The 17,635-nt window shown below is 37.6% G+C and overlaps 1 protein-coding gene across 11 annotated transcripts in view; it reads right to left on the bottom strand.

Moving 5' to 3' along the window:
* Positions 1-1,361: 1,361 nt before the first annotated feature.
* The window catches only part of LOC116263650 (uncharacterized), a 109,231-nt gene continuing 92,957 nt past the window's right edge, over positions 1,362-17,635 (bottom strand). The window contains exons 1-21 of one of the 11 annotated variants that reach the window (XM_031643407.1): positions 16,044-16,223; positions 12,769-12,951; positions 12,429-12,520; positions 11,294-11,404; positions 11,114-11,170; positions 10,927-10,997; positions 10,565-10,664; positions 9,428-9,498; positions 9,169-9,269; positions 8,959-9,062; positions 8,822-8,875; positions 8,593-8,648; positions 8,403-8,441; positions 8,133-8,277; positions 7,081-7,262; positions 6,927-6,997; positions 4,674-4,746; positions 4,526-4,587; positions 3,535-4,450; positions 2,710-3,000; positions 1,362-1,966 (exon numbers count right to left, since the gene is read on the bottom strand). In XM_031643407.1, coding sequence (XP_031499267.1) covers positions 1,690-1,966; positions 2,710-3,000; positions 3,535-4,450; positions 4,526-4,587; positions 4,674-4,746; positions 6,927-6,997; positions 7,081-7,262; positions 8,133-8,277; positions 8,403-8,441; positions 8,593-8,648; positions 8,822-8,875; positions 8,959-9,062; positions 9,169-9,269; positions 9,428-9,498; positions 10,565-10,664; positions 10,927-10,997; positions 11,114-11,170; positions 11,294-11,404; positions 12,429-12,518 — 2,871 coding nt within the window. In that variant the 5' untranslated portion in view covers positions 12,519-12,520; positions 12,769-12,951; positions 16,044-16,223 and the 3' untranslated portion in view covers positions 1,362-1,689. Of the gene's footprint in view, positions 1,967-2,709; positions 3,001-3,534; positions 4,451-4,525; positions 4,588-4,673; positions 4,747-6,926; positions 6,998-7,080; positions 7,263-8,127; positions 8,278-8,402; positions 8,442-8,592; positions 8,649-8,821; positions 8,876-8,958; positions 9,063-9,168; positions 9,270-9,427; positions 9,499-10,564; positions 10,665-10,926; positions 10,998-11,113; positions 11,171-11,293; positions 11,405-12,428; positions 12,521-12,594; positions 12,618-12,768; positions 12,952-15,341; positions 15,593-16,043; positions 16,245-17,635 lie in introns of those variants that run through there. The other 10 variants (XM_031643425.1, XM_031643401.1, XM_031643420.1 and 7 more) reach the window with 10 other exon arrangements.

Here is a 17,635-nt window from a genome sequence, read left to right as displayed (position 1 = left end):
AGCTTGGCTTGACTCTTGTTTTGGACCTTTGGTCAGCTTGAGCTTGGGTCGAATTCCAGTCCAGTTTTACAATGGTAGCTCGAGCTTGACTCGATCAATTATGTTCGAGCTTGAGATTGACTCGATCACTCGTTTAACTTGATTAATTGCTTGTTCTAGATGCTTTTGCTGTGGCCTCGATTAATTGCTTGTTCGAGATGCTTTTGTTGTGGAAGGCGACATTACTTCATGCATGGAATATAGAAGAAGACGCATAAGGTGGTTCTGCAAAGGAGAAAAGACAATCATATGTTACAAAAATCTAAAAAAGAAGAAAAAAGGAATGATTTTCAGATCAAGTTGGAAGCCTGAAAACCTAAAATAAACACTTGCTCGAGCTAGGTTTGGGGAAGAATAGACCCTCCCTCGAGCGAGGGTTTGAGGGAGAGAGAACAGACCTTTGATGAGCGAGGGTTTAAAGGAGACCTTTGATGGAGCGAGGGTTTGCAGACCTTTGATGAGCTTGCTCGTTCTAGCTCGTAAGTTAGAGTGATTGTCAATTTTTGCTGTATATATATTTTGGTGTTGGAATAAAAGGTTAGGGGGCCTTTCCCCCAAAGGGTTACAACTCGTTATAATAGGTCTTCAGAAAAAAATAAGTTTGTACATTGATATCAACTCATTAAAAAGACTATTACTTGTCAGGGGACTGATTAATTGCGTTAATTTTGTCAAGTAAATTCTAAACTGTCTAAAAACGAAATAATAGGTGGTCGAAATGTGCTTTAGAAAAGCTTTTGCAAGTATTTTGGGCATTTAATAGACACAGAAGTTGCACTCGTGTTCAGCTTGTTCGATCAAATTCTCGCTGATTTTGACAAATCAATCACGGCCACTCTTCAAATTCATTTGTTTTCTTGAAAGGTGTAGCATAGTGGGTTGTGCTGACAGACAGGCAACCAGTTATTGCAAACAATAGATGTACAACACTTAGGTTGATAGGTATTCCACTCCTCACCAAACCTCAGGAGCATTGGGGAATGGGGAGAAGCTTCAGGTATCTCCGCGTCAAAAAAGTTGTTAAAAATGAGATGTATCAATATAATTTTATGAAATCAATTAAATCAACGAGTTTAAGACGAAGATCTCATAAAATTTGATTTAAACATTGCATTTTCCAGGCAGATAAATTTCAACTATCCAACCACATTCGTGTGGTCAAGATTTGTAAGAAATGGCCAGACTTGGGCTGAACTGGCCAAATATCGGAAATAGTGGACGGCAAAACCCATGTCTAGTATATGACAAATCTGAACCCATAAAAGAACTCAGATAGTTGTGATAACAAATATGAACCCGTAACTTGTTCACTATGTCGGGAATAAGAGGAAAGACAATCCATGTTTTTTCATCTCAATTACATAATCTTTTAATGGATGAAACCTCCAATAACAAGTCATCGGAAATAAATTTGTAAAATTACATTTCACATCGTCAAAGACAAGTTTTTATAGTACAAATAAATTATATTCAATGAGCTTGTATCTATCGTACATCCTTCGGTTACGGATTCGAGAAGGGTCATTGATCTAGTCTAAACGGCTCAGCAGAGGTAAGCCGGATTATACTCCACCAGTGACCAGCGCATTGTAAAAGAGTAACTGTATCAATGAGAGTATGAACAGAACCGTGTTGAGCCAAGCTGGATAATCAAAGCCAGAGTCTTCTGCAAGTGTAATCATAAAGGACCCGGATGAAGCTCTTGGCTTTTTGCTCTTCAGGCAGGCTCAGAAAGCCAGCGACTGCTGCATATCCTGTGTGATGCATGAAAGAATCACCTGTTTCCCTTCTCATCCTCGTAACTTCTTTGCCACGCTGAGGGGATGAAAGTGCCCACTGCATCGCCCAGATGGCAAGAGGCCGCATGTAGGAGATAGACCGGTACTCGTCGGCACTTGTCCAGGCTTCAGGAGTTTGGAAGGCAAAACTGGGAAGGAATTTAATGTAATTATTGCAATCGTAAGCCACTGAAAAATTAAATAGCAACAAGAATATAATAAACACATGAAGGAAAACCACATGGCCCACATTTGCAGGCCTCTGGCTGATGAAACCTTCCAAGTTCCCTGCACCAACAGTTAGTGCATTTGACTTCGACCTTGCAGCAAGGGATGCAAGCTGACACATCATAAACTTTGTCACAAATCATAATTAGTGGGATGCTGTCAGACTTATCAATGGCTTTGGGTGGGGGGGCTTCAAAAATCTTCATCAATGTAAAAGAACCTTTAGTGTTGTATTCTATTCGACCATTACTGATGCTGCTATAGAGAACACAGGATATAACGTTTTTTTTTTTAAAAAAAGCGTTTTTTTAAAGTTTTAAACGACATTTCATTTTCTCGCTTTTTTTTTTCTTTTTTTTGAAAATAACTAGACCCATCAGGAATAATATAAGCCTTTGATTTAGTTCAGATGGAACTGTTCAGACATTTGAATTTTAAATCCCTATAAGGTCAAATCCCTACCTAGATAAGTTACTGATTTTAGGTTGATTTCTGGTTTTCCAAAAATAGAGATAACTGTCATGTAGATAATTTCAGAAAATTAAACAAAATTGCAGATCTAGCTACAGTGGACAAGAAACTTGAGTGATTGATGCCGTATACATCAAAGACATGCAGAAAGAGAAAATATGGCAGCTCCACAAATTATTGCTGATAGAATTACCTGAGACCCTGTTGAGACCAGACAGCTTCATAGACTCCTTCTGCAGTCCTAAAAGCTTCCTCTTCCATGCCTTCCTGAATCATGTTAGCAGCTAGAGCATAAGTCACCCCTGGCCATACCTCTCTTGACTGCATCGCTGTTGTATCAATTCGTCCATCTGGTAGCATCCCATTGACAGCCCCTCGCTTTCCTTCTTTGAATTGTAGTACATTGAAATTATAAATCTTCTCAAGTGCCATTTGTGCTTTGCCTTTATCCACAATTGCTGCAAGACCACAAGCCCTTGCGTACCTGCAAATGATTAGTGATCCTCAAGTACAAAAGTATATCATCGTTTTTCTGCTGCAGGTGTCATAATAGTTAGCAACTCAGGATATGAAATGCCTAGTCAGTCATAAGATGTTTTTTATCAACAAGGTTCACTTTCTACTCAAATAGGCATGGTAAAATGCGAAGACAAAAAACAGTAAGCTGAAAAGAGATGAACTGCCTATATCATTAAAATGAAATGCAGTTGCATAACATGAAAAATTAAGATAAATCCTGGTGCTTTGATGTACTAGAGAGTCAACTCACACTATCTGAGAAGAAATAATTATGACCTGACAAAGACCACTAACAATTTCTAAGTCATGTGACTATGCCAGACGTGATTGTAATGTGAAAATCTCATGCATGGATGCATTTCCATAACCCTTAAACTAAATGCAATAGAAAACTCTAGGACAGAAAAGAATCGATCCTTCAATATCGTCCATTTAATCAGAATAGGGGCATGAAATAAGCAGAGTAGAAAGTTATGTAAGATAAAACTATTCTATATACCAGTTTCCAGCCAATTGATCTGCTTGAATAGATGAGTTTGAAATGCTGTTACTACTGTCATAATTGAAATAAGAACCATTCCACAATGTATCATATGCCCGTTTAGCTTTCTCAAATTTATTCCAAAAAGTTTCTTCAGAAACCTGATCTCCAACTTCATGTGCCATAGCAGCAGCAGCCTGCAATGCTGCCACCCAAAGACCTCCTGTATAAGCACTTACACCAGTTGCAGCCCAGACATCATACGTTTGATCAGGAAAACCTTCATTCTCAATCATCCCATCCATATCTTTGTCAAACTGCTCCATGTAAGCCATGGCCATGTAAACTGATGGCCAAACAGCACGGCAAAATGACTTATTACCAGTTGCAACAAAATCCCTGTACACTTGAAGTACAAATTTTGAATTTAAATCTTTCCACTTATCTGTGTTGTGGAGGTTATAAATGTTCACTTCAAACCAGGGATCGTGCAGTCCAAGATCATGGGGAACAGCACCAAGAACCTTTCTTGCAACCCACTGACCATCAGATAACGTCTGCACTTTTTCGGGATCATTCATCATTACAGCTGCTGCAAAATCTCTCTGGATGCTTAGTTCAAGCTCTGGAAATGTCATTACTAAGGCAAATGATGCATAAAAGTGGACATCATAAGTGTTCCACATAAGATACTCAATTCCTTCAAGATATAAGAATTGTCCGACATTTTCTTCTCCATCTTGAAGCAATGAAGGTCCATATGCTGAGTTTGACGTCTGGGGATTACGTATCTGTTCAAGAATGCCAGCCATCCTATCAAGGATATCAACTGCAGTATCATGGTTGCCGCTACCCAAGTTGTTACAACTGGATTTATCAAGGGAAAATTTTTCATCTATAGCAGAAACATGTTCCCGAATAGGAGGATTGCCATCTGCAGGAAGTACGCTGTGAAGATTCACTAATGTGCAATGGTTATGATAGCAGGAAAATTCGGGCAAAAAAATACCTGTCCAAATTGTTCCTCCCGCATTAAGATAATAAAGCTCATTAAAGAGGGTCACCCTATACCTGTAACAAAAGATGAGTCTTTCCTGTTTTAAACTTTTAAACTATTCTGATGATGAGGAAATGCAACTTAGCCTCAAGGAACCTACCAATCAGGAAGACTTGTATCTTGAAGAATGGGGCTCTGCCACATTTCTATGTGATTCTCCCAGTTCTCATGCTCTATTTTGGTCAAAAAGGAAGGAATGAACAAGAACATCCATTTACAAGTCAACAGTTCCTTTACACTTCCAATGGAACAAAAGATAATAATATCTTGAGAAGGAAGGAATATGGATATGTTTCCTATTCTATAGAAAAGTACTATTTCTAAATTCTTGTTTCTTTATGCAGAAAAAAGGAACTTGAATTGGAGAGTGCTTCAATGAACAGATCTGGGATAAAACTTTTGATGCTGAGATTCATAATATTTAGCTCTATTTTTAGTTAAACTTTGCCCAACAATCCTGCCTAATACCTTTTATTTTCATTCTACTGAACCTGAAATAATATGGTTTGCTGAAAAATTTTATTTTTTTCTTGATCTAATTTTTTCAAATCCACCAAAATTAGGGACTTCTGATCTGGTGTTTGGATAAATGTGTTGTCGAAATCAGCCTGAACGAGCCTACTTAAATCAAATTACTGGCAAATGGATTCGATCATCAAACAATAAAGTGTGCCATGTGATCTTTCATACACAATCCATTTTTATTATTTTTTGAAATAATTTTATTTTTTCTATTTAATTATTCTTGTATATTTTCCTCTAAATTTGAAAAATGTATATACTATTATCTTTTGCAGATTCATAGCTGATTCAGATGAATTGCTGAATTGGCCAATTCAATGGAAATTGGCAGCCTGCCCGATTTGACTCTTTCTGACTTTTACAACACTGGATAAACCAAAGATATAGTGTGGCCATAGTGAGATCTGTCAATAGGTCTCAGCTGCAAGCTAGTAACATGCCACTAGGTGTGCACTTTATGCACTTGTAAAATTTAGATAATAAGATATGGGGGAACTGAAATGAAGACCCTAAGTTCTAAGGATCTCTGGTCTGAACATATAGAAAAGTTCATGCTGATTTTAATCCCTAAAGATGGGGCATCCTAGCCACCTTTAGGCTATTCTGCCTGCACCGCCAATCAGGCAGCCTAGGGATGATCTTCCCGCAGCCAGATTATTCTTGATGTATTAAAAGAAGCTAAAAAAGGGCCATGATTCCCACAAAACTAAGCTTTTCGTTAGGCCAGCATGTAATTTGAATTTGATTAATCAACTCAAAAGAGTGTTAGATCAAGCTGTAGGCCACACGCTTTTCTTGGCATGTCCAAGGACTTTGATAGAGATTCATGTATCCAGACTTACCTGAATACCACATGTGAATGACGTAACTACTGGACACCAATAAGGCAATGACTTAAGGGTCCAATCAATAATTCTCTCGCATCCTGATCTATGAGTAAAGAAGTACGGTGTCTTTGTATACAAGTTTGATCATCCTAGTAAACATTTAACACTTGTGAAGTTATGGAATCACTCACTGTTTTTCCTTATCAAAAATTTTGTACACGCAATTGAAAGCAGAGCCACATAGCATTAAAACAGTTTACTTGGATATGCACATAAAAATGCTAAAGCATATATAAATAATTTTCCACAAATAATATATAGTAAATTGCTAAGGATGCTACTTCATATTTGGTAATCAGATATGTACCACAACTAGTGCATTAAATTGGATGTAAGAACATCATAATTTGCATTTTGTGAGAAGAACCGGCAAATAAAACAGTATAGAAAAGTAGCAAAGAATATCTATAAATGTAAAGTTCTCAATAATTAAGACAGATGCCTGTTACATAAGTTAGCAATGCATATTAGAATTACTTAAAACATGTTTTCATTTACGGGGCAAATTAGATGTGGTCAAGTTTGACAAAGTCCAAGTTCTCAAAAAAGTAACATGGGTGGACTGGGCACAACCAACGGCATTTCACCAAAAGTCTAAGTCATGCACAGAGCAATGCCAATGTCTATGCCATGTCTACAATGATGCAGCATCCTTGTAGGAGTGTCTGTGCATAGGACCCTTAAGATATATGCACCATCCTAGCCTGGCAAAAAATTGCTTGTTTCCCATGTATGACTTGTCAAGTTGCTTTGATCTGAGTGGTACTACCAAAGGCATGGAAGACACAATTACGCATGAAAAGAAAGGGAAGGCAAATCATGTCAGGGTTGGGTGATGCTTCAGGGAATAAAGATAATTCAATTCACAAAATCAAATTTATTTATGAAATTTGAATATTTGTCAGAAATTTATATAACTATAGAAATACAAAGAAAAAAATTACCAAGAATAGCATCATGTGCAATATCAGCTGCTGCATCGTTATCGGAGCCATAAAATTTTGTATACCGTCTGCTAATGAAGTATCATCATGAACAGCAAGTTGCATTAATTCTTAGTCTTAATTCTAAGTCTTTCTGTAGTCAAGCATAACTCACCTATGGTATGCCTTACCACTGGAAAATTTGACTTGTGGGCAAGCCCATGCTAATGCAAAGGTAACAGTGCGGACTTTATTGGATGGAACAGTCACTGAAGAAGCTATTGCAGCTCCAATAGATGATCCCTTCTCTGAAGGCATCAACATCCCATGAAGATCAACCTGATCAAATGATCTATGCTGATTTGACAAGGAAAAAAAGGACATAATGAGGAGATCATGGCAAATAAAAGAGAAATCAAAGAATGCATTGACAAAAGAAAGCATATCTGGAGGGACAAAAGTAGGAGAACTAGTTGAATCTACGCGTGTCTAACTAGCTTACGCAGTTGCACCATGGTCACAATATCAGCTTCTCCATCTCAGCAAGGTAAAATCTTGCAACAGTATGGTTTTCTGATAATCTTTGGGAAAAATGAAGGAAAATTTTGGAACATAAGAAACTGAAAGAAAAAAGAAAAAATAAAAAATAGCATATTACATACACATAAAATATAAAATTTCAAAATAACTAAAAAATAAAGCAAAAAACATGTCTGATATATAAAGTGGAAATAAAGAAATCGTGAAATACCCAGAAAGCAAAAAAGCAAGAAAACATTGAATGGATCGTAACTTTTCCTTTCAACAACTTTTTCAGTATATTCCATTTTTACACACGTCACAGTCTTACACGGATGCAGCAGCAGTTTTGGAAGCCATAATTTTAAGCACAATATGACATATATAAAGGACATGATCACAATTTTATAAATTTTACAATATGACTTCTGTTACACTCTGATAATGCAGAAACAAGCAGTTTTTCTTTTACGGGATAAACCAGAAAAGCAAAATTTGGTTCAGCACAGCAACATGGAGGGACATCAGTAGTTGTGACATAGTTCAAGCAGGAAGGATTCACAGATGCTAAAGAGAAAAGTTCCATTAAATGATCTGCAAGCCTGCAACATATGTTGTTGCTTCAGAAGAAGAAACCTGTCTAGATTAAGAAAGACTTTCCACAATCAAGTTTTATGCATTCCAGTCACAAGAAAGTACTTGCCTTACCTTTTTGATTTGATGCCAAAGATCTTCCGCTGAGAAGCCATGAGCATTACCAGATATCAAGAAGCAAGGGCATTCTGATACATGTACTAAATCAGTCTCCTGAGATGCTATAGCAAATGTTATCGGAGGATGACCACCAGCAGTCCTGCATTTAACAACTTGAGAAGTTGGGCACGGTATGAGAAGGAGATAATCATCTTTTGAGATGATGCAGCAAATGAAGGAGGCTGTGTGAAGACGGGTATCACAGATCCACAGAAAGGGACACACTTGTGATGTAGAAGTACTCCTCTGACACCAGAATTTTTCCTGCAATGATTCTAAATTTATTAAAAGAGTTGCCATTAACAAAAGAATATGAGAACAGTTTGATGCATTTAAGAAACTATTTACAGACGAACAATATCATCTTCTATGGAAAAAAGATTTACTGGCAGCAGATATTTCTGGAAATTCTTACGTAAAACTTTTATTGCGATGACCACCAGAAAATTCTGAATCCCCACCAACCGAATTCTGAAAATATAATACACAGAAAAAAAAAATTTAGTCAATTAATTCCCTGGGTAAAAGCTGTGAATATATCTGGGACACCAAAGGAAAATTTCCTTTCACTTCACATACTACTGGGTGCAAAACCTTTGAATGTACGGGTATGTTTATTACATGGCTGTGAATTGTTAACTTACAGCCCATGTGAAAAGAATGGTGACATCAGCATCACTGTTGCCTGAATTCGTTAGCTGGACGAATCAACATATGATGTTTCAGTAAGCATCCCTAACTGCATGATGAAAGTAAACTTAAAGGTAGTTGTTTCTCGCACCATAAATGTAAATACTGCAACAGGGAAGCTGCTCTCTCGATAATTGTGGGGTATAAAAGGAGATATTTGTTTGCACACAATTTTAAGTTCTGGATCAGGTTCTCCTGTAAAAGGTCAAAAAACAAACTTTCACTTGAATCTTCTATAAACCATCAGCATACCACCCTCAACCTGCAAAATCAAGTTGTAGGCTTGTAGCCTGTCTTGTACCTTCATATACAGTCCATGCCCTTGGGTACAATGCATGATAGGTGGAACTTTTTCCATCCAATTTCCAGTCCCAAGACCCAATCCCTGAACCAATACTTTCTCTGCAAGCCATATTGCACATTATGAAACTGTTGTCTGTCCAGTTCATATGTAAAAGGTGCTAAAATGGGAAGGGAAAAGGAAAAAGGGGCATCTGCATCTTCTGTGTATATAAAGCATTCTTCTGGAAGCAACATGGCATAGAGTAATCAATTCTTACTTGATCCTATCCGGGCATCCAGAATGTAATACAGAGGAAAACTTTTTACCATTTTGACGGGAGATGAAGACCTGAACAACGAAATAACTTCCATGAATAAATTTGATGAATCAGGAAAGCATCTATACTACCAAAAAATTATGATAGATGAAGTTGGAGAGCTGATTTTTCTCAATCAATTAATGCATGTCAAGAAGGTGGCATACATCAGAAGCAGAAAAGAATAAGAGGATGGACTTACAAATGCCGATGAGAGTACACATCACTGTTACATATTAAATTATCCAGAAGAAAAAAGGTTTCAAATAAGAAATTACTGTCCGAAGCATTTTAACAGGATACAAACTGCAGTTTTCTAAAAACTGAAGTTACATAAAAATAACATAAAATCAAAGGCTTTTGCATAATTGGATGACAGACATTCTGCTAAAGGATATAAGATACAATATCTTTGTTTCAAGTAATATACTCATTGATATTTACTAGCTTCTGTTTAGATATAAATTAATTTTTTTTGTTACCTTTGGCATAGATTTTGTGCCTAATTCTTCAGCAAAATATAGATTATAGTGTAGCAGGTGCCCTTGATCCACAACATTTTGAAGATAGGAAATCAGGTTCAAGCAGAATTGACAGTAACTGTCAAACTCATTAGTTCACGAGACTTCAAATGAATCACAATAGAGATTTGGACACAAGATTTCCTGCCACAATTATTTCAAATTTTCAACTAAAGCAACTAACATCAATGAGTTGAAAACTCATCAATAAAAGAATGCAACCATATATCCAATTTCTATATGATCACTTTGTAGAAAACCAAGAAGTAGGTGCAAGAATCATCCGGACAAGGATAAAACTGAGAACTTAAGTGGTTCTTCTCAAATTATCTATCTGCAGTAAATTAAAGTATCATGATGATTAGCATCATGGAACATTGGAATTTATTTTAAATTTTCCCAAAAACCACCAAATTATCTTGCCTACTGGACATGCTTAGCAGGTTCACATCAACGAGAAAAAAGAACTAAAAAAGGGAAACAAGGGGGATGGGCCACCAGTATATAACTTTGTCCAGGTTGACTAATACTAGAGACATTTTTGATCCATAGATAAATAATAAAGTTTAAATCTTACCGAAAATTGATTGGCCAAGATGGGTTCTTCCTCCCATTCCCCAGGAAACAGTTGCCACCGTTGAAACTCACCTTTATAACTTCTGACAATGCTTCCTGCACTGAAAGTTGGCCTCCTCAATTTCAGAGAGACAAGAACTTGACAATAAATAGAAACTCATGAAAAAGGTTTCAGATTTTCTGATGAAGGGACTTCCTGATGTCAATTAAAGGAAATAATATGCCTAATGACAAGTTCCTTGAACTCGAATCTTTTCTATCATTTCAACACTAAGAGGCTAGATAAAACCATTTAAAATTGTTAACAAGAAAGGAAAGTGGAGAAAATGCAAAATCGTGGTATTTCAAGCGGCTAGAGGCTACCCCATGCCTCCAAGCGGGACACCTTGAGAAGGAAGAATTTTACGTTGACTGAAAGGATCAATCAGTGCCTTCTACAGGTTCAAGAAAAAGATGGAGTACATGCCGTTAGTCAAACAACCAAAATTCAACTAAATGATCATCCAAAATAGTTAAGGAGTTAGAGAAGGTCATCTCCATGATCCGATACCCGTCCTTTTGAGGTTTCTCTCCTCACATGGCGCAACATTCTCAGACCTAGGGGAGCCTTTTTTGTTGAGAAGGTTATGTGGGACCGTCCAATAGAGTTGCATCCACAGAAAATCACTATCAGTACCATGAAACATGTGCGAATAGCGACAAAGCAGTAAAACAGCCGGCGAAATGTTACCATCTTCAGCATCTCTGTGTAACTTAGAGTAAACTCTGAGATAGCATTGTCCACACTGTTTATTTTACGATGCCAAGTCATGGGGGCAGGTATTGCAGGATCGGACTGAAGCTAGAAAAACAGCAAAAGATACTTGAAACGTTATACTTCATGGATAGTTGTACGTAAATCAAGCAAATCTGGCAATCATTTATAAAGATGCTATCCCTCTCTAACAAATAACGGTTGCTGCCAAACAAGCTCAAAGAAAATCATGAAAAGGTGATGTTCAGACTTCAGAGTCTTCAGACTTCAGATCAAAAATGAAAAATTCAGAAGATTCACCGGTTTCTGTGGACTTCATCTTTGCAACAAAAAATACCTCGGACAATGAAAACAATTCAATTCCATAGAAAATGGAAACAAAAACGGGTGATCTAGGAAGTAGGAACCATTCACTATTCAAACTTGTAAATGATTTGAGAAGCTAGAAGCGGCATCATCTAGGAAGCGACGTGAAATGATAAAATACTTCAAAGACAAAGTGGTAAGGTAAGAAAGGGTATCAAGGTCAATATAAATTGGCAAGGGAACCATTTCCATCACTCAGGATCATGCTTGTATTTGAGATTCCAAATTTCTCACCGGCCTCTACATTCTAAAGAACATTAGGCATCAATAATGGATTCTTAATCCTGTCCTTGTGCACTGGTGTTTTGAGATTCCAAATTTCTCACCGGCCTCTACATTCTAAAGGATATTAGGCATCAATAATGGATTCTTAATCCTGTCCTTGTGCACTGGTGTTGTCAAAGTGAATGTATCACGATCTGCACCGATTTCATGCAATGAAACATCAGCTAAACGCATTTTTGCCGCATCTCCGAGGGAGCATAGACTAGCGTGCACCAATGTAACAACTACTGGTGCTGTGTTTTTATCGACAAGAATACGTTAAAAAAAAAACCGTAAGTAAACTACGCCTATAAATAAAGGAGAAAAATAGTTGAATCCCTCCAAAACCTTGAATTTTCAAAATAGCAATAGCGAAACTATGCAAATCGCGATTGCTAGGACGTCCACCTTCTATAAATCGAACCAAACCGTTTTCATTGGTCTTCATTTTGTCTGCTTTCCTTATAACGAAGTAGAATACCTGTGAGGCATTGGTTGGGCTGGCGGATCCTTGGAGGAATGGACGCGCCTCTTCTTCACTGCAATCACTTGCCTTCATCTCCACTAACATTTCTGCAAAATATTACAAACAAAACCAGTAAGATGCAGCGTCGACAGGTAAACTGATCATGAATTAAGTTGAAGACCATGGATCAAATTTCTCTCTCATAAGGTGTGGTCAGGGATCTAACACGGATATATTATCAGATCTAAGCCTTAAGAATTCCATTTTAAAAGATAAAAGAATTATCTGTCCCACGCCCAATCTTCGTGAAGGACAATGTTTCTCCTTAATTAAAAAAGAAAAAGAAAAAGAGAACCTTATACTTCCCATGCAATTATTGCTCCAGATTTCAGAACGAAGCTACAAAATTGTTAAGATCGCCCTATTAGGACCAGTCCACATAAAAGAGCCTTCATTTAGTGCACTTCCTTCCTTGACCTTCACTTGCTATGAAACCCCTAGTGAGTGTATTTGAGGGGAAAAAGCTTCCCTAGGGAAACTGGAAAAAGAAAGCGGGCATATAAGAGTCGAATCAGCTCTCAGTAAGACCCTAATGAATTGGGTGTCCAATGAACAAAACAATGACAACACATTTGTGAAATTAATAACAAATATTGGGATCAGTATTAATGATATTATCAGTAGTATTAATGACATTAGTACCCGATTCATGGATCTCTTGGTTTGAGAAATAAGAGGATTGAACCAGTTCTTATTACTCTCTTTACAACAATTAAACAGGTAAGAGAACATTCAAAAAGCCTCCCAAGAGGGGAAACCCAGACCCGTTTGCTCGGATGCTAGATAGAGATGAAAAAGACCATGAGATTGAGATTTGATGTCAAAAATATTCGTAGGAGGAAGGGAAGGTTAGGCCTTGCCACAAAAACCACCTATTTTCTTACCTATGTTTGTTTCATTCAGTAAGGATTTCCTTTTCACCGGAAAATGACCCATTTTGATAGGAAAGTTTGAAACGAACATCCAACAATGCTTGTTAGGGCAGTATGAGCTAAGAAAGTGGGACCCACAATTTGTCTCACAAGATGCCGGCTGCGGGACCCATTGCAGGGAAAATTAGTTCCCTTCCCACGTGACGAAACAAGCGGATACGGAGGATCAAAATCATCTTACTGGGAAAAGTACAAAAAACAGAAAAGTTCCAATAAGTTATTTTGTCATTTTCATTGCCATCTGTTGAATGGTTCATGTTTACATTTTAATTAACCATTTCTAAAGTAATTTTGAAAGTTAAATTTCTTAATAAAAATTGTTTCATGCCTTCAATAAATTGAAATAAATGAATTAAATAAGCCCGTCATACAAGACTTTTTCAAATAACATGAACCAATTTTTGCTAAATATGTTAGCAGGTTAAACTAATAAACATAACTTGACCAAAGCCCAGACGTTAGAGATGGATTTATTGGTGATTACTGAGCAAAGAAGAGTTTATGAGCTTAGAGGATAGGCTGGTAACTCAATATGCACGAAATTTAAACTGGCGCTACAAGGTAAGGACGAACCATGAAAAAGAAACAGATTCTAAAAGCCCATGAAAATTCAGCGCCACAAAAAATAATCTGACCCCATGGGCCAATGTCAGCTGACATAATTCACCCTATTTTTTCCTTTTAACATTTGCTGTAGCTCTGAAAATTAGATATGAATATAAGAAATGATAAAATCGTCAACTCTTAAAAGGGGGCGAAAAATGCTAGTATTTTTAATGACATAAATCCCTTTCATATTATGATAAGTGGATAACCATAGTTAAAGACAGAGAAAAGATGGACCTAACCTAATAATGTCAATATCTGAAATTGACTCACTAACTGCAAAAACGCAGGAATAAATTAGTCAATTACTTAAAAAAAAATCATAAAATCAATGCCATTAATATTGGTGTGGACCTATTGGCGAACAAGGTGAGGCATATCCTTTATTCCGGTCTTAACACAAACAAAGTGTTTGGGCGTTGACAATTACTAAAATGCCTCCACGACGTACAAAAGTGGCAGAAAAGAAAGGTAAAAAGTTCTCCCTCCAAAAGGCAAAAATGGAAAGAAAAAAAACTACGTTTTTCAATCTCAACGCCACGATCGAGGTGCCTCTTTTATTCGTCGAATACGTTAAGAATATTGGAGCTGGAATCGGCCAGATCCAAACTACCTTGGACTTGGCTTAGCCGCACCTGAGTGGAGTCCTGATTGTTCTTGGCCTACGGGTGGAACCAGAAATTTTGTCTATATATTAAATATATAGATAACAATTTTTCAATTGGGCTTAGAACAATAACTTAAGTCTCGTGAGACTGACTTATATAATTAATTAGACAAAAAATTTACCCAGGTCCAACAGACTGGGCACAATGGTGCATATGCCCCACACAGTGCATACTTGCCTCCACCTGGCCTGAAACCTTTTAGGCCCAGTCCAAGGGTCCATCTTGTGGGGCGGGTACGCTTGTTTTGGACCAACCCGATGCTCAAGTCTTTAAGTCTTTATCATTAGGATGTGTGTTCTGCCAATAAAAGGTTTTGTAACTACGGTGGACATCAACTTGGGGCCAGTTTTGGTCATCTGGCCAGACACACCCGATATTTAAACAATAACTTCTTAATAGTCATCGCCAATGGGTATCAGTTTTCTAACGTAAGATACTGACAACATTGCCTAACTAATATGAACGCGCAACGACATCTAAGGCAAAGAATGGTAGCTGCAACTTGTTGTTAATAAGAAAGATTAAATGGTGATGATCTTTAAAAACCTACTTGCTTGTCACGAATGTAACTTCTTTCGAAAATACCCAGATAAATATAGCCAATGTATGCGACAATAAAAAGAGAGGCAGGGAGTCAGTTTTATAGCTATCAAAAAACTCACTTTCACTTTCCTTCTCTATAAAATTATTTTCCCAGCTGTTTAACATTTCCCTGCTTCGGCTGCTTCCTTCCCTAATTCCGATAATAGATATTTTCGCAAAACGCTGGGTTTTCTGGGATCCACCATCCATCCAATTCTGACCATTGGTTGCCCTGATGACCACTTGACCACATCAACCGATCGGGTACCACATGCACCCTCTTCAATTCATCTATCCTTGGATGCCCGTATTCCTGAGAAAATTAAGGAGCCAAACACCGATTTCTGCAGAGCAGACCTGTAAATTGTAATTTCATGCTCCTTTAAGAACCATCACTTACCCGGCTTACCACCCAATCAGATAGTGGGAAAGAAAGAGGAATCCAACAATGACGGATGTATCCCTGATATGGAAGCCCTATGAGAATCAGGAAGGAAGAGAGGAATGTACAAGAAGTCATGGAGATGCCCTGAAAAGCTAAATCGTAGATATCTCACCAAACTACCGAAACTTAGACGCTACACGCGGATCGTGATCATACGTCGGGAAGTTTTATTTCTGTTTCGGTCTACTCCTCGCCACGAGAAGTTAAGACAAGTTTATTTAAGTATTAGAGCGCGATTTGTGTAGATTCCGGTTCATTTCGATCCAATTGAGCATCGCCGGGAAAAGGAAAGAGAAATACGGAAAGAGATTACCAGAAAGAGGAGAGAAGAAATTACCAACAAGAGAACCAAAAAGTGGAGGCGATCGGAGGAGTTTCTCGGACGACGAGCGCGGATCTGACGGCTGGGTTTTCTCCGCGGGAGTGATGGGACGGAGTGACGAGCCCTGGCCTCCCTCGAGACGGCCTATGGGGACGCTTGAATGTCTTCCGTGTGATCCACGCGCGAGTCGCGGCGCGGCCTTCCTTCCTTCCTTTTCAAGTGGGTCGCCAGCGGGTCGGTTTCGCTTCCGATCTTTTGAATCCAAATATCAGTGAAGAATGAAGATCCAAACCTTGTCTTTTTGGAAGCATATGCTTCGGAGACCGTCTTTTAGCTATAATCTCAAAAACGAGCCTCATGTTCCGATTTTTTTCAGATGACGGTCCTCAAAGGCTCAAACAACTGTTAAATAAAGGTCTAACTTATCTGGTTTTAACGCATTTTAAATCACTAAAAAGAACTTTAATAATATTCGTTCGTGAGTCACCTTGTTATACTAAAACGGCTCGTGGCAATGTATACTCAAGGCTCATATTTTAAAGCCAATAGACACTAGTATTAGAATTATTGTAAATACTTGCATATGTTCAACCCATATATGTCTATATAATCTATAATTATATATATATATATATGCTTAAATGCATGTTTGCAGTAGCTGAGCTACTATGTGACTGATATGGGTCATTGCCTATGCCATCACTTGAAAGCTTTTATTGTGACTGAGCTGGACCTGGGTTCAACACATAAGGTGTTCACACCAGATCTAAGTAAGTGCCCTACAAACCCGGTTTCTGCCTCTCAGCCATGATTTTCTGGCTCCACTACTACATGTATGGTTGTAGTATTTAGGTATATACATGCTTACAATTGCCACGTAGACTTGTATATAGGTCTTTTTATTTTTTGTTTACTTTTATTCTCTTATGTGTATTTTTGTATTTTATTTTGTGCAAGCTCTACTGGTCAAATGCGTATTTGACCAAGATGGAGCTATTTGAGAGATTAACAAAGATTCTTTATAATTATTCTATATTGCTATTCACTTTGGGTCTTAGCACCATGTTCTGTAATCTTATTTAGCTGATTTACAACTAGATTTACATGGTGTTAGAGCTTGAATTCTTGTTGTTTCAAGCTGACAAGAGGTTGTCTGCTCACCAACTTTTGAACCTTCTGCATTGATTTCATTTTCTTTCTTGGTACTCCCAATAAAATTTTGCTTCACAATTGGTGAATCTACTGTTGGTCTCAAGCGGCTGCTAGAGAATTTTTCTAAAGGCTTGCACCGGTGTTGCTTGTTCCCTCTAAACCAATCTCTTATTGCTGCTGATTATAATTTGTTGTTGAGTAGATGATTCAGATGCTGTCTCATCAAGAATATGGAAGATTTAAAAAGCTCCTTCAATCATGAAAATTATGCGGACCCATTTTGCTTGATGAAACAAAGTATTCTCTATAGGTGAAATGCCTAAAAATGCACATCAAAGTAAAACAAAGTTTGGGGCTTCATTTAACGTACTAAAGCTCAACCTCCTCTTAAATTAACTAAAGTTGAAACAGTGTCGAGAAGAGTTGCAAGGCATTGGGAGAGACAATGCCATGAT

The sequence above is a fragment of the Nymphaea colorata genome, chromosome 1 (genome assembly GCF_008831285.2).
Source record: "Nymphaea colorata isolate Beijing-Zhang1983 chromosome 1, ASM883128v2, whole genome shotgun sequence".
NCBI lineage: Eukaryota > Viridiplantae > Streptophyta > Magnoliopsida > Nymphaeales > Nymphaeaceae > Nymphaea > Nymphaea colorata.
This window is presented reverse-complemented; position numbering and strand designations above follow the sequence as displayed.